The following is a 27,602-nucleotide window of genomic DNA, read 5'->3' as shown; positions in this document are numbered from 1 at the left end:
AGACAGGACCAGCTGTGAGAAATATGCTCTGCACTGTTGTTGGGGAGGGTGGCCTCACCTGGAGCCTCTGGCAGAAAACACCTGATAGACCTGAAGTCATGTTCTAGAGCTGCAAGTACCAAGGATTCAAGGTGATTCTCTAGATGGACCTTGGATGGGTGCCCTCCACACCTTATGCATACAGTGGTGCCTGGAGTAAGTGGGTGGCAGTGATAATGCAATTGGCTTAAATGAGAACCCTCAGTGCCCCTGAGTCCTGGAAGAGAGAACAGTTTGGCCAGGAGGCAGGGATTTCAGAGCATCACCTGAGGAACTGGCTCAGGCCCAGGAGGCCCCGTTGCATGGGAAATCAGCAGAAAGTGGAGGCAATATGCTCTGGTTTCCAGCAGGTCCTGTCTGTTGTGTGAAGCCATCAGATGTGGAGAGCTGCTGTGTGGGGCACAAGTCATGGACCAAATGAACTGATGCTGTGGACATTTAGGGGATGGCCCACACACTAAATGATGATGTCTGTGTCAAAGGATAAGGAGGGGGTTGTCATTGATGGGGCTGTATGGGAGAGTGTAGGACCTGAGTATGGGGCAAGTGGTATAGAACAAGAGGGGGGTGTTGACACAGCACTGTGTTGGCTGTTGATGAACAGCATTTGCAGCATCAGGCTTGTTTTTTTTTCCCCCAGTCTGCCTCCCCAGTACAAATGGGGTGTGTCTACCACCACAAATGCTGGTGGTAGGCAAGAGACTGACAGGATACCTGACCCAAATTGACCAGAGGGATATATTCTGGGCAATATGTCAACCTCAGCAATAAAACCTGGGACAAAGGAAAAAAAATGATGGGGCTTTTGTCTTTCAAGGTTGCATGGATCTGCTGAGGGCAGGTGGTGAGTTATTGCCTGTTTAATAAGTGAAGGAAAGAAAAAAACCCAAAACACAACTACCCCAACCAATACCAAACCTACCCCCAAAAAAAACCCAGGCAAAACAGTCTTTATCTGGATCTACAAACATTCTTTTATGCTTCCCATTTTCTCCCTCATGACACTGTTGGGGGAGGGAGTGAGTGGCTGTGTGGGTGTTTGGCTGCTGTTTGAGGTCAACCCATCACTTGGTTAGTCCCTGCAAGGCTGCCTCCCACTTGAAAAGTCTTTATAGGGAGACTATGCAGAGGGATATTGGAAAGTATTTCTTTGCTACAGGATTTTTTTATTCCTTATTTGATTTTTCCCTGTTCTCATTTTTGACATGGTGGTACAAAGCAGGAGATACGGAAGGGGGAAATAGTCTTGAAGAAAAATGAAATAAACAAAGGAAACCCCCAACCTGCCCCCTCTCACACACCCCCCCACAAAAAAAAAAAAAAAAAAAAAAAAGAAAGAAAAAAAAGAAAAAGAAATTAAAAAGGAAAGAGGAAAAAAACCTTTTATTTCTTTCCCTCTTGTTCTGGTAAAATGTTGCCATTGCCTTTGTTTCAGTTCTCCAGGTCTTACAACTTGTAGTATTTTGATGAAAGCTTTGGATGAAGGACTCTTAGAAATTTGAAGATGTGATTGTCCAAGGAGAAGGAGATAGGTGACAGATAAAAGAGGTATTGAGGATGGGTCTGGGTACCTGTGGGTGGCTGAGTTATTGTTGACTGCCAGGCTTCCTGGCTTATGCTGTGGTAATAGAAGTTCTTGGAGCAGCGTGTAACAGGTTGAGCATCACCTCACTGCTGAGTCTGTCAGGAGAGGGAGGCAGAGCTGCCAGCAGACTGCAGAGGTGCAGCAAGCCCCAGCTGTTTGGTTGTATGGGCTAAAAGCTCATCCGTGCACAAAGGAGCAGAGAGAGAACAGCGGGAGAGGGAGCCCTGGTAGTAAGGTTCCCCAGCAGCCTCCAGGTCCACCCTAGGAGCCACCAGCCCCTGCAAGGCCCCTTCCCTCAGGTTCAGAGGAGTAAATCAGCACAGTGCCAGGTGGGAACCCAAATTAAGGGCTCAGAGGAAAGAACACCACAACACAGGGTGCCATGTGCCTACCACACTGCCCTCAGAACAGCAGGTGATCACTTGTACAGCAGCGCAGGGCAACATTCTGGTGCACTGTTATCAGAAAAGGAAAGGGGGAAGCCCCAGACAATGTCCCCATTTCTTTGCTGTCATTTCAGGTATATCCACTGCTTCCCTGCTGTGACCCACAGCCCTTACTGGCCCTGACCTGCTTCCTCCTGTGCCTCCCCCAGCTTGCCCATGGCCCAGGACTCCATTTCAGCTCCTGTGTTGCACCATAAAGCCAATGAGGAGCAACTTTGACCAGGACATTTCTTTTATTCTTTTAGCACAAAAACATCACCAATATTTAGTCTCATCTCCTAGGGAAAGCAGAGCTTACATGGCTGCATTGCATATCTACCTTCCATTTTCCTTTTGTCCATTTACTTCTGAAATTTCTGCCTTACATCAGGCTTGACAAAAGGAATGGGGATCTCATCATATTATCCCAGCCTATTTCATTTGAATGCTCAACTGGTCAGGGAAGAACATTGACATCTCCACAATAGAAAAGCTGGGTGCTTACTCTCCTTCAAGTACCAGAACATCACAAAGCAAAGAGATGCAGGAAAGGTGTTAGCAATACCTCTCACAAAATTTGGTGTTGAATCTTGTCACGAAGCATGTCTTCAGCAATGTGAATTTTATGCACACCATGAACTGGAAACCAAAGTGGAGAAGAGATTTTATCTTGCCAGTCGGTGACTCATGAAGACTTGGAGGGGAAAGAGAGGATTTCATAATCAGCTGAGCATGAGCTCATGGTGTGCTGTTGATGCTGAAAAGACTAATGCAGTCTTTGCAAAGCACATCCACATGAAAACACTGAGTAGGAGTGGAGAGGTGACATTATCTCTGCACTTGGCACCAGTACGTTGTTAAAATAACTTACTGTTCAAAAAAGCCATCCAGAAATTGGAAGGGTTCAAGAAAGACCTGTGAGAGTGATCAGACACCTTGGAAAAATGAGATATAATGGTGAGAGCCCCAGACATATGCTTATTTTGCCATTTATTTTTTCTTGTAGGTAATTAGTCCATAAAAAAACTACTTTAAATGTCAGATATTGCAATAATGAGGTGAACGTCAACAGAATAATTTGTTTTTACCCTTTTTTATAGTAGGAAGACATGTAAAGTGACTGCTAGTGCTTGTATTTAAGTGGTGCCTAGCAAACATGCAGCACCACCTCTGTCCCACTCTATCCACCTGTGAAGGTTGCTTGGTCTCAGCCTGGCTCTGCCCTGTCACCATCTATGCTTTTTCTGTCACTTCTTTGTCCATTTTGACACCCTATCTGGCATCAGTTATTATGTCCTCCCCTTCAGTTTCTCTGCCCTTCTTTCATCCCAGAAAATCTCTCCCTTCCAAGAATTTCCCCCTCCCTTTGTAAAGATTTGCACAAATTTGAAGATTTGATCTCAGCAGACACTTTGCTTTTCCTTTTAAAACCCTAAATTTTCCAGATACTCGAAAATATCCTGAAGTGGCTGAGGTTTTGAGCATGTGGCCTTCTGTGGGAAAAGAAAGTAGCTCACAGCCATTGCCATGGTCACCAAACAAAATAATAACCATCCCCATGGGTCTGAGACACCAACCCCAGTCTGTCTCAGTTTTGAAAGACGTTGGGCTGAACATTTTTTACGCAATTACTCTCTGGTTCTTTGCAGAATGCCTTTAATTCAGTAAATGGTTTCTTCCAGAGAGCTGGCTGTTTACTGTCAGGTTTTGCAACCACAGCACTGGATTTCGCTGCATGCTGGAGAAGCAACATGAAGCTATAAACCAGAAGGTTCCCTACTAGCAGTATTGTAAGGGTGAGATTTGGCAAAATGAGGATAGTGACACCTGCTAGGGCCAGACAGGTAATGAAATCTGCATTTATACAGATCATTCCAATGTTAGTGAAAGAGTCCCAAATCCACACAAAGAAAAAGAAGAGAGGGCAAATGCTGACTGTCGATGGAGTGAAGTTACTGCCTACCCAAGTGGTACCTCCTGATGTTCTGCAGGGCTAGAAGGGAACAGTTACCCCTCCTGGGTGAAGGCAGCTTTGCTCTGCCATGTTACAGCCCAACTAAACCACTTTCTGTGTATCCATTTGGTATTTCTTGGGGGGCTACTCAACACTTGTTGTGCTGTGGATATTGTTTTGCAATGAATGTTAGGCCTCTTGAGATTAAATCATGCTTTTGCTTCAGCAGCAGTGCTGTGCAATGTGTTGCTTACTTCTGCCTTACATATGGCAGCCATATGTTTTGGACTTTTTTGGGTTGGGTGGGTGGGGGAGTGAATATGTAGATTGGAACACATCAGTAGATGTTTTGCAGAATGTTTTTAAAGCCTTTGTGAGTATATTACTTAACAGATACCTGCTCTGATTTTACACTGATCTTTTGTATTTTTTCCCTGTGAGACTTGAAATTCAGCATAAACTTTGTGGTGGATCAACAGAGCACTTGACTTGCAAACATATGACTGGTAAATTTTTCATGCCTTTTTTGATAGCAGGCCTCAGGGTGGGTGAGAGAAAGGGACAGAAGGAATATCTTGCCAAGACCATGACTGTTGGGGTCACCATTTGAGCACTCAGCAGTAGAATATTTATCTCAGTCAAGAGGATATTTGGAATATTGTAAGAGGAGAGACTAACAGGCAAATCCCTGCAAAACATACAGTCTAGCAAGGACAGTTTTGGAGTCAGGTTGCCAATATCAATGCACAGAGAGAATCTGCAACTTGGACTGAAGGAAAACAGAACTCCAGGCTTCTCATCTGACCAGCCTGATGGAATCCAGCAGTGAGAAAGAAAAAAAAAAAAAAATGTCACATCTGCCAGTAGGCAATAGCAATCCCTTTACAAAACTCGTGATATTTTCCTGTATCCTTTGTGGTCCTCTGGGATCTGGGGTGCCCTCTGCAGCTGAAGGATGGTTGTTGATTAAGAGATTAGCCCTGAGTTTCCAAGCCTGCCTTTAAAATGCTTGCAAAACATTTGTTTATGGGAAGAGTCACTTGTTTCTTGGTATTTACCATTGGGTTTGTGCTCCCATTGCATGCAGAGGTTCCTGGAAGGCTGTCAAAGCTGTGGCCTCTGTCCTCACTTGCCTTGTAGGCCACATTCAAACCCTTGATCTTTATCCAGTGCTGCAGAGCATCTGTGGATAGCATCGCGACAGGTGCCCACCAAGACCTCTGTGTCACTCTGCTCCTCAGCTGGCCAGGGAAGAGAAAATACAACAAAAAGCTCTTAGGTTGAGAATAAGAACAGGGAGATCACTGCAATTACCATCATGAGCAAAACAGGATCAATATGGGGATATTTCTTTAATTTTAATTTATTGCCAATCAAAAGTCGGAGTAGGGTAATGAGAAAAAAAACCCAGCCCAATATTAAAAACACTTTCTGCCCACCTCTTCCTTCTTCCCAGGCTCAACTTCATTCTCAGTTTTCTCTATCTACCACTCCCCCCTCCCCCAAGCAGTGCAGGGGGACAGGGAATGGGAGTTACAGTCAGTTCATCACATGCTGTTTCTGCTGCTCCTTTGTCTGAAGAGGGAGGACTCCTCACACTCTTCCCCAGCTCCAGCATGGGCCCCCTCCCACAGAAGACAGATCTTCAAGAACTTCTGTAATTTAAGTCCTTCTCACACGCTGCAGTTCTCCATTAACCTCTCCAATGTGGGTCTGTCCCATGGGATGCAGTCCTTCAAGAACATACTGCTCAGCATGGGTCTCCCACACAGTCACAAGACCTGCCAGCAATCCTTTTCCAGCATGGGCTTCCTCTGGGATCACAGCCTCCTTCAGACATCCACCTACTCCAGCGTGGAGTCATCCACAGGCTTCAGAGAGACATCTGCTCCACCATGGACCTCCACGGGTTGCAGGGAGACAATGTGCATCACCATGGTCTTAATCACATGCTGCAGGGGAATCTCTGGTCTGGAACACCTTCTTCCCCTCTTTCTTTACAAACCTTGATGTCTGCAGTGTTGTTTCTGTGGCATATTTTCATACTGTTTTCTTTTTGTTCCCCCTTTTTAAATATATAATATATAATATATTAAATATATATTATATAAATATATATTATATAAATATATAATATATAAAATATATAATATATAATCCCAGAAGTGCCACCACCATCACTGAATGGGCATTGGCCAGCTGTGGGCCTGTAGAGACAATGCCAGTTGTTGTCACCTTCTAGCACCTTCTCACAGAAGCCACCCCTCTAGCCCCTTCTGCTACCAAAACCTCGCCACCAAACACAGCATCAATCAAAAAAATCAATCTGTCTTTTATATTTTGTGATCCTCCACTGCACACCTGGGCTGCCTGTGTCTTTTCCTCTCTCCAGCAGTTAAATTAGTCCAGGACATCAGTTTGAATCCCTCTGGAAATGCAACAAGTAAGCACGGCACAGGTATAGCTGGAAACATCGCAAACAGTCCCAGAAAGAGCTTTGAACTCTCAGTACACTCATAAATTTCCACTTTGCTTAAATGCTGGCACACAGATAGAGAGGAACTCAGTCACTCTCAGACTACAGTGGTTATTTAACATACAGATAGAGAAACAGCTGATAAAGGTTCTATGTAAACACCATGTAAGACAGGTATTATGGAGAGCATCATTTGAGTCTGACTGTCAATTGTTCCATGTCTTCATTTATGCATTCACCAGTATGATTTATTGTAGAAATGACCATGGTGTCAGTACCATTGTCTCAGGAACCAGCAGTACTAACAGCTTCTCAGCTGCAGATTTTCAGTGTATATAGGGAATACCTTATAGAGATCCTTTAGAACTGTACATTGGCCTTCACTACACATCAGTACAAGATGGTCCATGCAGGTCACATCAGGACTGTCACAGAAACCATGAAGGGTCTCAGATCAGCAGCACATCACTGCCTCTAGAGGAGCATTCATTTCCATCTGGGGACTCAGAATGTAGCAAGGAAACTCCCCCAAAAGATTCAGATTTTATCTGTCTAGATATGGAACAAAGGTGGTAGCCTAAAGCTCTGTGTCTCCAGGTGACCTGTTCAACTTGCAGGCATCAAAATGTTGCTGTGCCCCTGGTCTGTGGTGACACAGAAGACAAGGAGTGGGAGCAATCCAATCTTCACCACGTTTCATGGAGTCATCCTAGGTTGGCCACATTGTACTGGGTCAGGGTGTGTCCTTTTGTACCCCTTAGTGCTGAGAGTGATCAGTCTTCCTGTCATGTTCTTTGCTTCTCAGTCTGGTTGTTCTAAGATGCTGCATGTGGAATTGTTCTGGGAGCTTGATGACCTGCTAGTCCAGGCACCAGGAACACGCACCATTCATCCAGTGCTTTTTCTACCATCCCAAGCCCTATTCCCACTCCTTCTCCACTCAGACCAGTGATCAGTGCATTAAGGTTTCTATTCTCTGCAATAAGATGTTGCTAGAGTACAACTGGCCAACATCTGGATCTGTCCTGACTGCTTCTAAGAGTCACTGCTGACACTATAGAATGCTAATTCATGAACTTTTGTAATCATTAATTAAGTCAGCCAGCTTTCTCAGTTGCATTCAGTCAATAAGCACTCTGGCCACTCAGTTCACTCTACTGTCAAAATCTCCTTTCTGAAAACTGTTTAGCAAACCAGAGCATGCATTGAACTGCAGTGGGTTGCTGAGATCAAAAACTTCTGGTGTAACCTGTGCTAAAAACTTGCCAGCACATCCACACAGGGGCAGAGAGAGAAAAAAGCAGGAGAGGGACCCCAAATAATACCCTGCCTCAGCTGCTTCCAGGCCCATTCCAGGAGCCATCAGCCCATCAAAACCCAGAGGAGCACAAGGGCATGAAGGTAGTTGGGAACCCAAATTAAGGACTCAGGAAGGAACACTCTGTCTGGACCTCTCCCTGGGGTGACCAGAGTTGACACCCACTCAGATGAGTCAAAACAAGAGCACCTTGTGGGACTGGGACACGTTGCTACCTTGGCACATGGACACACTATGGCCAGGGTTGTCTCTAATGGAGATGCCACAGGGAGTGGGGTTCTGTGGGTCAGGGACATCCAATCCAGATCTGTGTGTGCATTTGGTGGTCTGTATTAGCAACCAGAGTGTCTCTGGGGGCTTCTATGTCCAGGTGCCAGCAACTGGGGAGACTGGGATCTACGAGCAGCTACTGGGCAAACTGAGCATTTGAGTCCACGTACAGGAGGGATCCAACTTGTACAGATGTGTAAATATCTGTATATTCTCCATGCTGCATCTCCATCCCATTCAACCAGAGTGGATAGAAGAATGAGGCCATTGGTGCTGCCCATCTGAGTGCTCTGTATGTCTGTCTGTGTTCTCTGTGTTGCCAGCTGTGTATCAACGTGTAGATATGTGTATATATGTGTATATATGGTGTACATGTGCTCTCTGTGTGTGCTGGGGTTACATGCTCAGGATCGATGCTGGTGTGACCTCAGACACTGAGCTTCCCCAGCCTCACCTCTCTTGCTCTGCCAGACCCAACACAGTGTTTTCCACCACCAATATCATTTCACCTTTATTTGTACTGTTGTCAAAAGCAGAATGAGCCTGGGAGAAAAGTAGAAAGATGGGTGGTTTAGTACTGTGATTTCTCATTTCCTTCCCTTAATGGGTTGAGCTTATAACGTGTGCAAGAGGCTAAAACTGCTACCCAGCAACTTGTTGGGTACTCCCTAGGCTTCAAAATCTGAGAGTTGGGGTGTGGTGGGCAGTTTGAGGAGCAACAGGAAGGGCTACAGAAAGCTGTCTATAAACCTCTGTGTGTGTGTGCATGTAAACTATGGGCAAGCACCTACCTATAAAACAATCACCAGTGCACAAATTTCATGCATCAAAAGCTTGTGGAACTGTGACTTTCAGGTATGAATGGTAGCGATTAAAACACAAAACAACTTTAAGTTTAAATATGATATTTTAACTACACAATATATTTTAGCTATACGGTATATTTTAACTATATAGGGATACATGAAATACCAGTGTCCTTCAAAAAAGCTGCCTTAGAATTGACTGCTTTCTGTTGAGAGAAATATGAAAAGAAACAAAAAATACTCCCAAGAAGTAAATTAATGCATGTATAGGAATTCTTCAGTAGGTGACCTATTTTTTAAGACTATTGGGAACTGTATGCAGAGAGACAGGTGGCCAGGGAAATCCTATTGTGATGAAGCCCTTGGACCTGGGGAAATAATGTTGGACTACATTTCCCTCATTGGCATAATTCCACTAAATTAAAAGAAGTGATGTGAAGAATAAACAGGACCCTCTGTTTTCATGTTTGAGCAAAAGGGACCTGAAAGTGCTCATTTTAGTTTTGCTCCCAAACAGAGGGTCTTTTGTAACACCCTAGTTGCCTAATTCCTATTTTTGCTTCCTTTTCTGTGAGGTGAGAACAGTATTTCTTTTCTTGTGGAAATATTTTCCTTCTCCAGGGGAGAAAAAAAAAATTAAAAAAAAAACCAAAAAAAAAAAACAACAAAAAGTAAAACCACAAACAAAAACACCCAACCCTATCACTAAATCAAATCAATCATATTTTACTAAATTTATGCTTTCTTTTTGTCAGTGGTATATACAGACATCAGGATAGACACCTACTAGCACATTTTATCTATTTTTCTGGTGATGAAATTTTGCCCCCTTAGGCTGTATAATTCTTTGGTGTCAAGTAGCTGACTTGTATTACTTTTGTGTATAATAGTTCTACAGCAAAATAGTTTTGATTACCAAGACATCTTAGTCAGGCTTCATTTCTCTTACATGGATTTGACTGTATTTTTGTATACTTTAGTGGATGATGAATTCATACCTTACACAGTATGAAACTATAGAGTAGGACAATAAATATGTTTACAAATTCTTTTATTCCTTTCTCTTATCAAAGGATTTTATCTTAATGTTACACAGTATATATTTGCAATATAACCATATTCCTTTGAAACTTTTCACAGTTTCATTCCTGTGAAACTTAAGGAACTCTGAACCTTCACCAAATGCATCTTCTGTGATTCTGTATAATGGCACTTTTGCAAAATGTTTTGTCACTATTCATGGATTTTTTTGGTAGCTTGGTCATTTTCCTACATCAAAGTCCGTCAAGTTCACAAGTACTTTTTTCACAAATGAAGTGATTTGGATATACCACTGTAAAGTTTACAGAGTGAGGTGGAAAAGTAAAGCTGAAACAGAAAATCTGTCACGTTTCATTAGGAGGAAAGGTTCTGTGTTTGTTCTCTGTATCATCACTGGAGCGAAACGTTGATAGTTTATAGTTTATCCTCTCTCTCTCTCTTCAAGAGCATTCACTGGGCTAATCTTACTCTCCAGTTTGCTCTTCAAAATGAATGCTTCTGATGTGAGGCTACTTTGCAGGAAGCATGACCTCATTCTGCCTCTGCTGCTGATTGCACGGGCTGATTTCAAAAGGAAACAGGGGACTTGGTAGAGCTGCCTTTCCCAAGACCCGGGGCTGAGCTCTTCCTGGAAGCCGCAGAAGGAGCACCCTCCCTCCCCTTCACCTCTCAGAACCTCCTGTGTTGAGGATCAGAAACATTTTTGCACACGTGTGTTAATAGTGAGATGGATTTTTCAGGTTTGGAAGGTTTTACACATGTTTATCTCTTAATATATTTGTCAGCTGGGGAATAATTAAGCTTTGGGTTTATAACTGCTTTTCAAGAAGTTTTTTTCTTTTTTTTTTTTTTTTTTCTTTTTTGTGAACCTTGTTATCATGACCTCCAGGGAGAAAAGACCAGACTGCTCTCCAGAAATGACTGATATGTGAACAAACAAAACTATCTGTGTAGACACTTGGTTTTGGTACGTACAATAGAATAAAGCTGGTTGCCTGGGCTTTGGCACTATATTTTGGTACATAGTAGTGTAAATATTTAGAATGGAAACATGGACAGAGGATTGCTGGATAGTTTAGGATATTATTGGCTTAAAGATTAGTTTTTGGAGGGAAGGGTGACTAAAACTGAATATTTGGGACAGTGACTTTTTATATATATATATATATTACAACGTGAGTTTTTGGGTGTTTTGAAATTCAAGGGTGGGGTTTTCTTAAACTTTTACTTGAATTCTTGAATACTTGAATAAAATACTACCATGGTCACTGCAGATTCACTTTTAGTGGCATTTCTTGAAGTTCTTGAATCAGAATTCTTGAATTCTTGAAGCTTTTTTTTTTGTCATAGTTTAAGGATTCTGTATTTATAGTCATTTTGGGGGTTCCAGATATAGTGCTACAGCTTCACTGTATGGTGGTGGTTGAGAAGCTTTGTTTGGACTTGCTTATATTGTTACTATAGCTTCTCACACTATTAATAGCCCAGAAATGGGAATGAATATTAAATGAAAGCAGAACACTGTGCAGCATTGTCTACAACATGATGTTTTGATGCTTTCTTCAGCATTGGTTGACTTATGACTTTCAGGAATCCTTATCATTAATGCATGAGACAAAATTTTTCATGATCAAGGGTAAAAAAAATAATCTGTTGGACTGCAGGTTCTATGATGGTTTACAGAAACTTGATATTATCATTAATTGGTTTGAAAGCAAATTACAACTGCTTATTAACTGCTCTTCAAAAGAGAGAAAGCCATCACCTCCCTAATATACTTGTCCATGTATATCTCTCATTCTCTGCTATAAATATATGCAGTCTGTTTTACCTGAAATTTTACTTCTGCAGAGGGTGGCAGATAAAGATGTGTCTTGCAGAGACAAATTTGTGAGAACTCAAATTAGTTACAGTAGGGCTGTGGTTTGTTCTGCCACTTTGATCAGTGTGTGTCAACCCTTGCTAATAAAAACACTAACCATATGTAAGCTCCTATTCTTACAAGTTCTCTTTTAGTGGTTGCTCCTTTGTATTATCATAACTGAGAAAAGCAGAGGCAAAAAAACTGTCTTACAGATTTTAGTGGCTGGAAAGTTTCACCCTCAGATTATTAAAGACTTGTAGCAGGTATAGATGATGCTGAGGAATATATTAATTCAATATTAAAGCAAATGTGGCCTAGAATTAACTACTTTTGTCTAAGGAAGAATATATAACTAGCAATATGATACATATTGGTGATAATGGCTTAATACATCCTGATTTTCAAACATGACAAGACAGAACATGCTTCTGTTTCTTTTAAAATTCTTTTACAGGTAATCCCTATTGGCTGTTATCCCAAGGTGTATGAAACAATACTTTTCGAGATGTATGGAATATCACATACTGCATCAACACCAGGAGCAAGTAAATTTGTGCATGTTGATCTGAGCTTTTGTAAAAAACAAACAAACAAACAAAACTCTTGTGGAAAGAATCTTGTATGACTGATAAGGTTTTGCAAGTTTTAGTTTATATCCAGATCTACAAACCACTGGTCAAATTCTTCCTGTATCTTCTGTTAGAGATTGTATTATTTTTTGTTTGTTTTAAGTATAATATTTTTGCACAATTTGAATTATTATTTAGTTCAAAATAAGAGAAACAATTTCAGGAGCTAACTGTGTATGAAAAATATATGTCAGTCTATGAAATACACCACTGCCCTCAGTTTTTGTAAAACCTGCTGTGTGGCATTCTGAGCCATGCTTTATCTCTTTGTACCTCCACCAAGTTTTTTCCAGTTGTCTCCTCCTCAAGCTGCCTTTGGAAGGGTTAGAGCATAGTTTTCTCATGGTAAAGAGAATTTTTATTTTGTAATTTTTTTTCTAAAGTGTAGGGGAAACAGTATGTATGGGAGTAGGGTAGTAGGACTGATTAGTAAAAAATACCCTGGACGTTTTATTTCCCTTCCTTGGTGACTCTGCGTAATCCCAAGGCTCAGCAAGCCTTCATATCCAGGCTGTGACTGACAACTGAAATCCAAATGAGGACAAACAAGATTACCAAAGTGGAGGCACTGACCTTCAAGGCTTTTCTTTGCCTCAGCTCATAACTGAGCATTAAAAAAGATCGATATTCCCTTAGCCCTAACTTCTGTGTAGGTGAATGATAGCCTAACAGTGTTGTTTGATGCTTTAAAGATAAGGGAGTCGAAAGGTATCATGGGGAAAGATCACATATTTTATCTTTCCATGTAAGAACAGTTCCAAATTTTCCCTATGGATGACCATTGCTCAAATTTCATAAGATTTATTCTGTCATTGTCAGTGCTTTGCAGACTTGAGCCATGGTAATCCAGGCATATCCTATTTCCTTAGTCTCCTGTCACAATGTTATTGTCATATCTTTGTCACTGTCACTATCCCTATGCATGTTGTGCCCTGTCTGCAACTTTCATCTGAAAAAAAATATTCTATTGGTAATGGTGCCCTTCCATTTCTGTTCTGTATCTATTGCCAGTACCTGTACTGTTTTTGACATGAAGAAAATTTCTGGGAAAATACCATTCAAAGTACTGCAGTATTGCATTTGTGTCCATAATTGTTTCTCTCAAGGTTGTAAGCTGTTCAGAGTACAAGTATCTGATTATGATTGGCTCTGATTCTGTGATCTGGTTGAGTTTCCTATAGATATTGTATCTTCCCCCCATGATTTCAACTGCTTTATCTCCTTTAATCTTTCCCTTAATTTCCTTTTCTTTTTTTTTGATCTTCTTTAATGATCTTTTTGATATGCACAAGGTACCTGTCAGTGAAGACCTTTCCACTGAGCTGTCAGCAGATATGGTAACAACTCCTTTGCATTTGGCCTTTGCTTCTGCAGGTTCAGCAGCATTCAACAGAGCACAGAGGTGCAGTCTTTCACAACATATTTTCCCAAGGTAATGAGGAAAATTATACTTGTTTAATTTTATTCTTATTTTGTTGGATGTTTTGCAACAAACCCCTTTGGGCCACTTAGAACTGTAGTGCTTATATTAATTCAATAATGTTTTAAGTGGAAGTTCAGAAGTACTACTGTGGAGATTGGAAGCACTGGCCTTGCAATTACAAGGTTTTATACTTGAGTCCATCTGGTTTTCCCTCCACTGAAATGATGGTTCCCCTCTGTGACGTGTCATGTGAGATAATTAAACCTGCTACTGAAACCCATGTCAGACACCAAATCAATCTGCTGTCTTCCTTTCTTTCCATGAATGTCACTGCGTGGCCACTTGGAACTCAAAGGTGTTGAGGAGAAAGGACTAACCATAAACCCAGTTTTACTTGAGCAAAGTAAAATGCCTACAACATTTAGATTCTTTCATTCTGTCACTACTAATTTCTGTTTTAAATACCACGTGGTGTATATTTCCATATTATAATTCATCTCCAAGTTAACTATTCCAGTGCTGGATGAAGCTATCACCATATGTAGATTTTGTCCCATGTTTTAGCTGCACGGTATTCTAGGATTTGTGAGAATTCAAAGCTATATATCCTTAAATCTTCATCATCTTCTCATGTATCCTTAAATCTTCATCAAGTATGGGCAGGTTGTAAAAATAAACAAATCCTGCCTGGTTCAGGGGCACTCAGTCTTGCACTATGGAGAATGATTCAGAGAAACAAAATGTTGGCATATCTCTGACGACTCCAGATAGGTGTAGATCTGGCAGGACTCCTTGGCTGAGAGCACTGCCACTGAAATGCACCATGCACTTCTCAGTTTAAGCTGGCTCCATGAGTTCATGAAATGCTTCATCTGGCATGAAGCCCTCCTGTAATCTGAAGCTCTGGAAAGTGTGGTGGAAGCAGTCTCATGCTGGCTGAAACCCCTTAGGTCAAGAAATACCACCATTATATCCACATATTTCAAATCTATATCATTACCAGCCCCCATCAGCTGGTAATGTAAATTCATTAGTCTTAAATCATGGGTTTACTCTGTCTAGACATTCACTAAACCTAAAGAGTTTCATTTTTCCTTTTCAGTTATGCTCCTGCCTTTTTGGATGATGACCCCGTCTATGAGTGTCATTCCCCATATCCTCTGACAGGCTCCCTTTCCCTGTGTCGCCGCAGCCCTCGACTGCTTTCCAATGGTTATTACATTTTGACAGAAGAGAGTTTTCTGTCTGATGAAGAGGGCAATGTAACACTGACACCACCCCAGACAAATGTTACCTATAAAGAGAATTTAGTTCGGTAAGTGAACTATGTTCAGATTTTACTCAATGTTGGCAATTGCTTCCACATCTCTGGACTTCTCTGAAGGTATCTGGGTGGCTGTCTACATTTTATCACAATCTAGGCTCAGCCAATATCTACCAGGCCTCTATTGGCTCACCCACCACCCTCACTGTTGGATAGGGAGGAGACAATCCACCCAAAGACTCAATAACTGAGACAAGGACAGGGTGGTTCTAATTCCCCAATTACAGTATCAGGCAAAAACCAGACAGGTTCAACTTGGGAAGAATAAAAAACTTCTACTCTACAAGGAGAAAGAGAAAACATGACCAGATCTTGATACCTTCCCACACCACCATCCCTTCTTTCTTCCCAGGCCGGGATCCCTTCCCTGCTGCCTCCCCTCAGGGCACAGGGCATGGGCAGGGGAGGGTTCAGGGTCCGTTCCCCACACGGTGTTTCTGCTGCTTCTTCCTCCTCAGGGGAGGACTCCTCACATTCATCCCCTGCTCCAACACAGGGTCCCTCTCACAGGAGAGTCCTTCAGGAACACCTGGGACATGAGTCCCTCCCAGGAAGTGCAGTCCCTCAGGAACTGCTCCAGCCCAGGCTGCACAAAGAGTCACGGCTGTTGTGACTGAACAGTCACCTCCTCTGGCACGGGGTCCTCCATGGCTGCAGATCCATGTCTGCCCATCTCTGCAATCCTGCACGGGCTGCTTCTTCACATCTGCCCACCTGTGACACTTCAGGGGCTACAAATTCACATTTGCCCCACTGTGGTGCTTTCAGGATTGCTCCACCAGGCTTCTTCAGGGACTGCTCCACTCTGCTCCTCCATAGGCTGCAGGAGGACAGCTGCCAGCTCACCATGGGCTTCAGGGAAATCTCTGCTCAGGCACCTTTATCCCTCCTTCTTCGCTGCCCTTGGTGTCTTTGATTTGGCATTGCTCTTTTGCTTCATCCTCTCCTTTGCTCTGCAGGTCCTCTTTTAGGTATATTTTTCCCTTTCTTATATAGTCACAGAGTATACTCACTGAGGCACATCCAGCTTCCCTTATCTGCTTGGCTTTGGAGAGAGGCAGGGCAGGGAATGGAACTGGGGGAGCTTCTAGCCCCACCCTCCCACAAACACTTCCCAAACACCACTTCTCTGACTCAAGACAGTTTGGCACAAGAGCAGTATCACTTCTTAATGAGAACATCTCAATCAATCTAGTTTAGAGAGAGCAGTAATAGAAATAACTTGATTTTCAGTCATGTCTAATCTTACTGCCCAGAAGCTCTTCAATACACAGTTGTTGCTGTAATTGGAGTTGTGCCCAACAATGAAAAAGGAGAGCTGAAGCTCATTTTACCAATGGGGTGTTACTAGGATAAGTAATAAGAAAAAGTGTGTGGTCCTGGGCCTGAAATCCTTACTCAGGGAAAAAATCTCTTGATTTCAGAAGAATGTCAGTTTAGAAAGGTGTATTAAATATAGTTCAAAAAAAGTTGAAGTACAGTGGATTCAAGGTGCACAAAATGAGACATGGTAGGGTGAAACTCATGGGTAGCATGAGACCACTCAGAACAGTATCAGATAACTGCAGTATCATTTGGTATCACAATATCCAGTAACACAAGAGCATGACACATTCCATGACATTACTGCAGTGTGCAGCAGTCATTCTTGGTGACATACATAAAGAACAGCATCCAGAACCTTGTTCTTTCATGTCAGTCTGTGAGATTCAGAGCTCTGTCTCTGCCTGACATGAATAGTTAATTCTTTTTAATTCTTTGACAACGTGTCTTTTTTTTTCTAGTGTATTCAGGAGAAGGAAGAAGACCCGTCGCTCACTTTCCAGCTTGTTCAATCTTGGTGCCTCCAGTGCATGGCTCAGCAGCACTGTCCTCAGTGATGTGGAGCCCTCCCATGTGGATGATCCATGGGCTGATGAATGCAGGAAACTAGAAGCCAGTCAGAGTGAAATTGGTGAGCCCTGACCAGGATCTGTATAGCAGGACTTGGGTACCTCTTTCAATAGGTTTTGCAGGGGTTGTCTGACAAAAGAGGCACACTAAAGAATAGTGTGCCCAGGTAGCCAAGAAGGCCAATGGCATCCTGGCCTGTATCAGGAACAGCGTGGCCAGCAGGTCCAAGGAAGTGATTCTGCCCCTGTACTCAGCACTGGTGAGGCCACAGCTTGAGTCCTGTGTCCAGTTCTGGGCCCCTCAGTTTAGGAAGGAGATTGAGGTCCTGGAGCAGGTCCAAAGGAGGGCAACTGGGCTGGTGAAGGGACTTGAGCACAGATCCTATGAGGAGAGACTGAGGGAGCTGGGGCTGGTTCAGCCTGGAGAAGAGGAGGCTCAGGGGAGACCTCATCACTCTCTACAACTCCCTGAAAGGAGGTTGGAGCCAGGGGGGGGTTGGGCTCTTTTCCCAGGCAACCCTCAGCAAGACAAGAGGGCACGGTCTCAAGTTGTGCCGGGGGAGGTTTAGGTTGGACATTAGAAAGAATTTCTTTACTGAGAGGGTGATCAAGCATTGGAATGGGCTGCCCCGGGAAGTGGTGGATTCTCCATCCCTGGAGATATTTAAAAAGAGACTGGATGTGGCACTCAGTGCCATGGGCTGGTAACCACAGATCAAGGGTTGGACTTGATCTCAGAGGTCCCTTGCAACCCAGACGATTCTATGATTCTATGGTTCTATGAATAAATGAATGACAGAACTGTAAGTGGTGAATTGAACTCCTGGCATTAAAACAGTATGAGTACACAAAGACCTTTGTGCCAAAAAGGCAGTTTTAGCCTGAAACTGAATCTAAAGTAAAGTTAAAGTTAAGTTAAAGTTAAATATCTGGCCCTGTCTGCTTTCACCTGGCTGTTTTAATATCATTGTGTTGCCCTCTATGCAGTCCTCTCTTTACTGTGTATTTTTGCCTGCACACATCAAACTTACCATTTCCTTGTACTTAACAATTTGGAAACCTCCCTGTGATTAAATACTTATTTGCCCCTCTCATAAGTTTGAAAAACATAAAGTCTCAAAGCTCTTATTTTCTGTGTTCTCCATAACATATACACTTTTTAAAAGGTGATTCAGACTTTTCTTCTGAATATAATAGCCATGTGCCACAAAGGCAAACTCCAGCATCTAATGGAGCTTCTCTCTCCAAAGATGAGGAATTTCTTCAGCCTGAGAAACCATTTTGTGCTTCCCAGTCCTGCTCTCCATTTATGATAAAAGCAAAGGAAGAGACCCAAAGCAGTGCAGGTATGTTACATTCTTGTTCTGATATGCCTCATTTTAAGAATGAACTGAAAATACATTTTAAATGTTGGTATGGCCCCTTGCAGAACATAATTTATGTTCTGAAACATATATTTTAAGTGAATTATTAAAATAACCAAATCTTAAAATTGATATTTATTTGTACATTCCTCCCTGCTCACATTTTTTCATCTCCTATTTTCAGTGATAAATGGAAAAACAAAAAAGTGGAGGGAAAAGGAAAATGGAGGAAAGGGCATGAGAATGAAAGCAGGAACAGGCAATTATTCAGAAAGTCTTGTTTTCCAAGAGCATGGAGGGCACAGTGTCTCTATGGTGGTGGAGGAAAAAGACTCCTGAGAGACACCCAGAGCATGAAAATTAGGTTTCTCCTTCAAATCACTTCTAGCCAAATTCTCTTAAAAAGGAAATAAAGAGACTGGCTTCACAGGCTAAGGGTAGTTTTTGCAAATACCTCCTGTCATATTTTTACTTTCCTGAAAACTCATGAAAATTATTTTCTTGATTTTTGTTTTAGAATCCAGCACAGTGCAAAATGTTCTTTCTCAGATGGCTGCACTAATCACGTGTTTAATCATTTCAGTATGTACAAGGTAATTTTTATTTCTTTAATTTTTTTTTCCTGATATTAATGCTTACTCCTTTTTGACTGGCAGATAAGACATAGACTAGGGACCACATTTTCAAAGTTAAATATACTATAGATATCTTACGAAAATAAATTTTCACATTATCGTCAATGCAGGCTACATAGATATGCACAAAAACTAAGAAATATGTGTGCAGATATGACAACTGCTTTGTCAAATGTGCTTAGACAGGGATTTTGAAAGTCTGAGAAGAATCAGAAGGAATCTGTGTATTTTTAAGAGACCAATATAGGTGTTCCCAGTCTGGGAATGCTGAGGTCTGTATGTCTAGGAGATTATCCTCAATAGTTTAAGTAATTTAAAGTTTCAAATTACAGTTCACCTTTGAGTTCAGGGAGTTCATAGCAAGAACCTTCTTTCTTCCTCCCACCCAGACTTCACCTCTATTAACCTAATATGCATCCCTTGTTTTCTTTCTAACCTTCATGAGTATTATTATGTTCTCAGATATTTTCTGGGAGGATTGTCTGCCACTTTGTTGCTGATAATTTTAGTTTGTAAGTACATACTTTCTTTATATACAAGACACAATATTTTACTAAACCACCTCTGAGGACCAAAAATCTATTCTTGGATGTATATCCAGAGCTCTTGTTGCTTCTAATAAGGGCAATATATGGGCATATGGGGAGAGGATGTAACTTTCAATTAGTTACAGAATTTTGTGGTTGAATTTCACAGTTCTTTTGTCCCAAGATGCTTCTGTGTAATCTCTCTACAGTCTTGAGACATCTTTCCAAACAACTAATCTTTGGTAAGTGGGTTGAGTGTCATGTCATGTCAGTAATAGAGCAATTTAGAAATTTTATATTAAGAACAGGAAGGAGAGATTCCTTCTGTTGTTTTCATGTGAAAAGATAGAAAGCATGATCTAAAGTTACTGATGGAGAATTTGTTTTTTCCTGTGATTTGCTTATTTTCATATAAACTTTGGTTTATTTTGAAAAACTACCACTCCATAATGTGCAATAAATGTTTTAACTCCTTGTTGTTAACAGAAAATGAAAATAAACCTAATATTCCATAACATGCACGTGCAGTGAAAGACCAAAAATGGTAACTTATTATGAATCCCTAGTTGTGCTTTCAAGCCTTGCACTGAGTCCACTCCCAGGGCACTAAAACAAGCCTGGGTTTTCTTATGGGAAAAAATAAAATCAAGTAACTGATCTGCTAGACCCATCACCACCACCCAGGGACTAGAGAATTGATATGACTTAGCCCCACTAACCCAATGCACCATTAGGTTTAGGACAGAGCTTTGTCTTTCACATACACTGTTGTCTGATAAATGTCTTAGAAGTATTGAACAGTCTGATCAATTGAATAAAAATAAGATATTACTAAGACTAAAAATATTTGGACTCATCTATATTATTTTGTGGTGAAAGTGAAGCTCAACAAGGACACTGTTTCCGAAACTCTGTCAGGATTCAGGTGTTCAGTGTATCCCAAGAGCAGCCAGACAATCTGACAGACCTCAGCCTTTGAACTTCTTGGAAGTTAGAAACAAGACAGCACACCTTGGAGGGCCATATTGCAAAGATAATCTCACTTTTTGAGGATCCAAGGGATTTAGCACAACACCTGGGATTCTCAAGGATAGTTTGTTACACTTTGTTACTATGTCATTAGTACAAATAAAATCAAGGTCACCAGGTCAGGACCATTGGGTTGCAAACATGCTCCAAAGCACTGCTCTCTGGCTTCCTGAATAGTTTAGCCCTGAGTCAGAAACAAGGCTGCTCTTCTCAAGAGAGAAACAAATACACTGAGAGCTTTTCAGACACTGGTGTACAGAGAATACCTCTTTTATGCTCATCACAAATGAGAAGTTACCTGCTCAAACAAGCAGTCCTACAATTTAACTAAATTTGGCAAAACAGGACATGCCTATATACTGTTTACAAAAAAACTGTTTTAAATCAGGACATTAAATATATATATATATATATATATATATATATGCTTTTTGGGTTTTTCCTCATTGGAATAATTGGAAGGAAAGAATAATTGGTGAGAATAAGTTTGAGTTTAGAAATATTTCCATAGGTTTTGGGTGAGTCCTATTAGAAAATAGGGTTCCAGCATGCCAGAAAGGTTCCCTGGACTTTTCATTAAAAGAAGGTTTAGCTGTGGGGCCTGTGACAGTTTTCATTGTGAATTACTCCATTATGCTCTTAAAACTCCTCTTATTTTATTTGAACAAAATATTTTTTATTATTTGACAACAGTTGCTAAAGAGTGTCAGCTGTTAAACAACTGCTGTGCATCAGTCCAAAGAAAACATGTTATTCAGTAATGGGCAAAGCAAGTCCTCCTTTTTCCAAGTTTAAACTGAGTGGTAGAGCCAGGTGCTCTGGCTTAGTACCAGTCCACTGAAGCAATGAAGGAGCATCAACATATACCAATCCAGAATTTCTGAATTACACTTATAGATTCTTTTGTCCTCTGTTTTTTTTCACAGTAAAGCCTTATCCTTATTCTCCAGTTTCAGTATATCAAGCTTTTTTTAAGCTTTGATGCGGCTCAGGATCCTTAAAACAAAAGCATTGATTTATTTGTACTTGGATTATTTCCTGTATCTGTTAGTTTGAAAAGACCAAAGCTAAGCAGGGCAGTGCCCACATTTGTGTACCTTGCAGAGTGGATAAAGAAGCTTTGTTCAAGCCTTGTTCATCATTTTGGTGGTTGAGTGTAATTCAGCTCCTGAGATGTAAAGGACATTTGCACAGCTGCAAATGCAACCTGGAAATCCTTTCAGTCAGGCCTCAGAAAGAGGATGTTCATCCTGAGAACAAAGCATTTCAGAACAAGCTGCAGGCACCACTTCTCATACTTATCAAAGTATGATGAGAAATCTTGACCCAGGGTGCTGAGCAGTGGGTGCCAGCTGAGGCACTTCTTAAAGCCAGCAGGACCATTTGTGTAAGGGCTGCAACACCAGAGCCTCAAAGCTGACTCTGATTTTCCAAGTCAGTATCAACATTAACCCAAGCAGGAACTACAGGGTGGAGTGGAGAACCTGGGACTTGTTGCCTAGCAGAAGTTACCTCAAAACAGACTGCCACAGGTTACTGCATGACAGCATTCCTAAACAAGCTTGTCTCTTGACTTTCATAGAAACTTAAAAGCAGAATAGTTACTTCTGTATATTTCAAAAGAAGTTCACTAACAGTTTTCATTTTTCCTCCTCAAATTTATTTTCCTCAGCTTTTCAGCATCAAACTACTGGATACTTCCTTATGGCCATTGGTACACATGTTCCCGTGGAAAAAAAAGTAACAGAATTTTTAGAATTGTTCCTTCAAAATACAATTCATTTTAGCTTTATTTTTTGTATGGTCAAATTTCAAGTGAGGCCATAGTTCTTGGTGACTACCTGAAAGTAGTCATGGGAAATAAATGCTGTACCTTTTATCTTATGTCCATGAAGTAAGCATGGGGTCCAAGAAGCATTTTGATAATAAATTGATGGTAAAAAGTGTTTAGAAATTCTCATTCAGGATTTGGTAAACAGCCAATACTTTATATATTAGTTTCTTTTAACAACATACTTTCAAAGATAGTGGGTTTGGATAGTGGCTGACTACATGCAGTAACACATTTCAGAAGCTTTATTGTATTATGTGTATTGTGTTATGTGCCTTTTGGCCTTTATGCTGCATATTAGAAAAAAGAAAAAAAAAAAATTATTGGAAGGAAATCACTCTTCAGAATACCAGGAATCAGAATGTGGAGAACGAATGATGACTGAATTACACAGATTCAGGTACAAAAATATGAGACCCTTAGGTATTTGCTTTGGAAGCACTGAAGCCTATTTGTCAGCCTGGATCTTTGCTGCAACAGAGATTAAATTACACACAGAACCAGTGGGCAACCCAAAACTGTTACCTTGTGACTCCAAGCTTTTAATAATCTGGCTCTTAAAATACCTCCTGAATGCCAGTTCAGCTGGGAGAGCATGGATTTCATCTTCCTGTGCAACAAAACAATGACAATGTGTGAGGATGCTTTTACCCACCAAATGGTTCCAGAATGAGTGTTGCTTCTAGTCTACTTCTCCCCTGGAATGCTAAAAGCACATCCCCAGCTGGCACACCAGACATGGAATTCTGCCTGGGGAAGGGCTGTGTCTGCCCATGGGGTGCAATCGGGCTGGCAGACATAAAGACTGGGATTGAAAACTCTGCAGCTAAAGCCTGCAAATGAAAGCTTCTGGTGAAAGGAAGAACTGACAACACATAAAGCACCAGTCTGTCCAACTCCATGCCCAAGCCAATCTCAAGCACCTTATAGCTCTGTTTCTGGCATAGAAAATCAGAACAACTGATGCAATACTGATACTGACTTTGTATGAAGAGAGCATTTATGTAACAAGACAATGTTTGAAAGTTTCAGCAAGTGACAACAATAGAATCTTCTTCATCAAACTGTTATATTACATATCTATAATACTAGTTACAATACTCATCCTCATACTCACTTGTAGTGAATATGCTTTTTTTTCAGTATTAAATAATTCTGCTTCTTTTTTTCACTCTAACCAGAGAGACAAGTGAGAGTAAATATCACTGTGTAATATGCCTAAAATATTTTGTTACCTATCATGTTGCTACTTATAAGAGATCATTACTAAATGCACTTTTTAAACTGAAGGATTATAAAGATCCTTAGTGTTTAAATAAATTCCTGTAAGAATTATCTGGAAAATTAAATCCTATACTGAGAGAAAAGCCTAAGGCTGCAATTACACTGCAATCATTGAAGCAATTATCTTGAAAATTAGAAAAATCTGAGTTCACTGTGAACTAGGTTATCTGACTGTAAACCTTGCCAAAAATTTGATCTACAGTGAATTGTTGTAATCTGTCTATGAATAAACTGTGATTTAGAACTGTTCTGATCTGTAAAGAGGGAAATTCTGGGACAATTTAGCATTAGGAGTCCAAGGGCTAAGAAAAATGATGCTTGAGATCTGCTAAGATCTTCCCTCCATGATATCCATTAATATTGAATTTACAAAGTTCTAGTCAGTTACCGAGATGTGTGGCTGTGGCAGTTCCCATCCATATATTGCAATGGACATAAAAGCAATGTTTGTATTGTTTCTCTGAAAAAAAAGCTCAGTGGTATGTTTGATCCTGTTGCATGAAAAAAAAAAAAAAAAATAAAGCCAGGTTCTGTCTGATGAAAAACTGAAGACAACAGTTTCTAAGATAAGTTTTTAAGTCCAGACTTTCAGAGTTAATTAATATTTGCATCTTCTGCTGTCTAGAGTGCCAAGCCTGGGATAATTGTGAAATATAATTCTAGGAAAGCAAAGCCATTTGTTGATTAATGATTTACTGATACACCTGAAAACAGAGAAAGAAACTAGAAATTTATGTTTCTGTGCCCAGGATTAAACTCCTACTCCACTTTAATATAGCACCTTATTTAGAATAAGAGAATCTAAGAATTTTAAGATACAGATTTATAACCCCCTGTACATTCTCTCATACCATTCATTACTATTTTTTTTTTTTTTTTTGTCATTACATCTTGTCTGTGTTCAGTTGAATTTCAGGGTCATGCTTGACTATATATTACATACTGCTTTATGGCAGGCATGTTCATGGTGAAGGGAACAATAGCAAGCACAATGATAATATTTATGGCATCCCTTATCTTAGAATGTTCCCAGTGTGTGAGCAAGCCTGTTTTGTATTTATCCTGAAAACATTATTCTTAGAAAACAAACCATACAAAAATTAACTATTTTTCTTTCTAATGTTATTGAATAAACCACTCTGTTATAGAATGCAGGCATGGCCATTTACTTATGTTCTGCAAAGTCTGCTCTTTGTTGTATTTTTTGTGAATTAGCTGCATTGTTTTGTAAACTTCTTTGTACATATTAATATACACTGAGCAAAATTTTTACTTCACATTATATTATTTCTTTTTTACAGTTTCTCATGCTGCTTTTTTTTTTTTTTTTCTTATCTCTGGCATTTGCATATCAGTAAAGTTCCTGTTTGCATTTCCTCCTGTATTTGAGGGTGTTGTCAATAATAAAAATTATTATTAGAAATTCTATATATTTCAATGCATTTGTTATTTGTAAACTGATGTCCTGCCCTGGAGATTGTGTGCTCTTTGGGAGAGGATTTGTTAGTATTTTGGTATAATGAAAGCCTCATTTTGTTATGGTTACTAAGTATCTTCTACCACCATAGAAAATGATAGTAGTAGTAGTGGTAGTAGTAGTAACAACAGCAACAACAACGTCAACAACAACAATTTAACTAAAACAACAATTTAACTAAATTTGGCAAACCAGGACCTGCTTGTAAACTGATTACAACAATAGGGGTACAGGGTGTTTTCAGATTTGTTATTATTTCTCATTATCCTATGCTGTTTACTTGTCAATAAATTCAATTAATAATTAAATTTAATTAATTTCTCCACATAAAACCTGTTTTGCTCATGACTAGTTTGTGTGTGACCTCCTTGTTCTTATCTCAGTCCAGGAACTTTTTGTCTTATTTTCTTCTTCTATCCTGCTGAGGAGGGAGAGCAAGAAAGTGGCCAGCCATGCCAGCCATGCCTCCAAACATTACTCTTACTCCTGAGATTTGTTAGAAGGTGACTTCATTGAGGGTGAAATTATATTACAGTAGTGGCAGGAAGGAGTCCACAGAAACCTGCAGGAGAACATGATATTCATGTCCATAGCATGAGAAATTTCAGGCTGCTGTTTGACCTGATCTGTGAATTAAATATAGTGGTAAGAGATAGTTTGATGTGGCAACCTGCTGGGAGAATCTCTCAGGTAAAAAATGAAGGACAGGAGCATTCTCTGTGAGGAAATATCCTCAAAAGACCTTGGGATGTGCTAGTTGACAGGTGGCTGAATATGAGCCAGCAATGTGCTCAGGTGGCCAAGAAGGCCAACAGCATCCTGGCTTGTATCAGAATTGGTGTGGCCAGCAAGAGCTGGGCAGTGATTTGCCCCCTGTACTTGGGACTGGTGAGGCTGCACCTTAAATCCCGTGTTCAGTTTTGGGCCCTTCACTACAAGAAGGACACTGAGGTGCTGGAGCATGTCATGGCCCAAATTATGCAACCCAGGAAGATTAGGACTGGACCCTGTCGCTTCCTAAACTCCCTCTCAGAGAGGAGCCTGGGTGCAGCTGGATCCAACCTTAGTCTCAGACCTGGCCCTTCTGGGGAGAGAGGTTAAAATGTTACAGTCCAAGGAAATGCTCAATTTAAGATGTCAGATACCCTTTGATCAGATGAAGGTGAAATGACACTCAAGGTCTGTGTTTGAACACAAGATTTAATTAAACATATGGAAGGAATAACTCATAAAATTAATACTTTGATTATTATATATAATCAGGCTGTACAATCATAAAGGCTGATGGTTAGATTACAAAAGTCACAATACATACATGTCCACGCTCTGCAACCTGGGAAGAAATCATGGTAGGCCTGGTGCTAATTAGTGAGTTTAGGAAAGAGAAACAGAAAGAATAGGGGAAGAAAATTTACAGTTAGATAACAGAAAATCACCAGGATGGCACATTTGGCCAGCCAATGTGGGAGGGGGGGAGGGTTGGTGTCAGTGAAGCTTCCAAAGTCTGTTTTGTTTAAACAATTGTTTCTCAATAAGGAGTAAGATGGTTGAGACACACCAGATGGACCAACTGGAGTGGACCTATCCCCACTTCCCTTCTCAGTCATTATCTCCATACGCAGGCCCTAGGCCATAGTCAGGTTATTCCCACAGGCACCAAGCAGTCCTTTGTCTGACATTCCCTTTGTTTTGTTGGAGGGCTTACAATGGCACTGAGACACCACTTCACGGAATAGATCCTGAGGGCTGGTCCCTCCCAGAGAATGTCAGAGAGAAGGGCAAGGAAGCTGGTGAAGGGTATGGAGAACAGGTTTTACAAGTAGCAGCTGGGGAAACTGGGATTATTTAGTTTGAGGGGAGATCATATTGCTCCCCACAACTACCTGAAAGGAGGTTGTAATGAGGTGGGAACCGACCTCTTCTACCAAGTAACCGGTGGTAGTATAAGGGGAAATGGCCTTAAATTGTACCAGGGGAGGCTTAGATTGAATATTAGGGAAAACTTCTTCACAGTAAGGGTTGTCAAGTATTGAAACAGGCTGACCAGGAAAGTGGTGGAGTCACCATGACTTGGGGGCATTTAAAAGATGTGTAGATGTGGTGCTTAGGGATGTTGTTTATGGCAAAGATCTTAAGGGCTTTTTCTAAACTTAAATGATTCTGTGATTCTATGAATCATGGGAACAGGCCACTTCCATAGACAATGAAAAACATGATTTCAGCCCAAAATGTGTTACACAAGCTCGTTGATGAATATGCAGGAGGAGTTCAAAAGTATCACACAAACTACAGATGAACACTACTTGCCTGCGAAAGAGGAGTTTCATATTGCTTCCATTTTGCTTCTTGGTCAGGCACACAAAACTCTTCTGGCTGCTCTGGCATAAGGACATGTCCAAGAAAATAAAG

At 40.9% G+C, this 27,602-nt stretch overlaps 1 protein-coding gene and 2 long non-coding RNA genes across 4 annotated transcripts; 2 read left to right on the top strand and 1 right to left on the bottom strand.

Moving 5' to 3' along the window:
* On the top strand, positions 1 to 4,227 carry LOC139793559 (uncharacterized). The gene is made up of 2 exons (XR_011724651.1): positions 1 to 131; positions 2,145 to 4,227. It is a non-coding gene; the product is annotated as an uncharacterized lncRNA (long non-coding RNA).
* An 8,584-nt stretch (positions 4,228 to 12,811) lies between these two features.
* Positions 12,812 to 24,586, top strand: TMEM71 (transmembrane protein 71). Of its 2 annotated transcripts, none has more exons than XM_071738414.1 (8): positions 12,812 to 13,839; positions 14,933 to 15,145; positions 16,939 to 17,108; positions 18,297 to 18,392; positions 18,928 to 19,003; positions 19,508 to 19,557; positions 19,742 to 19,814; positions 22,274 to 24,586. In XM_071738414.1, the coding sequence occupies exons 1-7, from the start codon at positions 13,607 to 13,609 to the stop codon at positions 19,768 to 19,770; spliced, it is 867 nt and encodes a 288-aa protein (XP_071594515.1). In that variant the 5' UTR covers positions 12,812 to 13,606; the 3' UTR covers positions 19,771 to 19,814; positions 22,274 to 24,586. The 2 variants fall into 2 exon arrangements, with proteins under 2 accessions (XP_071594515.1, XP_071594514.1); XM_071738413.1 differs by having other exon boundaries at positions 18,213 to 18,392.
* Positions 16,837 to 27,588, bottom strand: LOC139793558 (uncharacterized). The gene is made up of 3 exons (XR_011724650.1): positions 27,497 to 27,588; positions 22,958 to 23,038; positions 16,837 to 17,176 (listed from the first exon to the last, which is right to left on the bottom strand). It is a non-coding gene; the product is annotated as an uncharacterized lncRNA (long non-coding RNA).
* Positions 27,589 to 27,602: the final 14 nt, after the last annotated feature.

This window comes from Heliangelus exortis, chromosome 2, assembly GCF_036169615.1.
Source record: "Heliangelus exortis chromosome 2, bHelExo1.hap1, whole genome shotgun sequence".
NCBI classification, from domain to species: Eukaryota; Metazoa; Chordata; class Aves; order Apodiformes; family Trochilidae; genus Heliangelus; species Heliangelus exortis.
The sequence above is the reverse complement of the archived record's forward strand: the minus strand, read 5'-3'. Positions and strand labels throughout refer to the sequence as shown.

Coding starts and splice junctions, on each gene's coding strand:
- TMEM71 (XM_071738413.1), top strand. CDS start 13,607: ATGATTTCAACTGCTTTATCTCCTTTAATCTTTCCCTTAATTTCCTTT. Junction 13,840..14,932: donor TCACAACATATTTTCCCAAG/GTAATGAGGAAA, acceptor TTTCCTTTTCAG/TTATGCTCCTGCCTTTTTGG. Junction 18,393..18,927: donor AGAGACCCAAAGCAGTGCAG/GTATGTTACATT, acceptor TTTTTGTTTTAG/AATCCAGCACAGTGCAAAAT.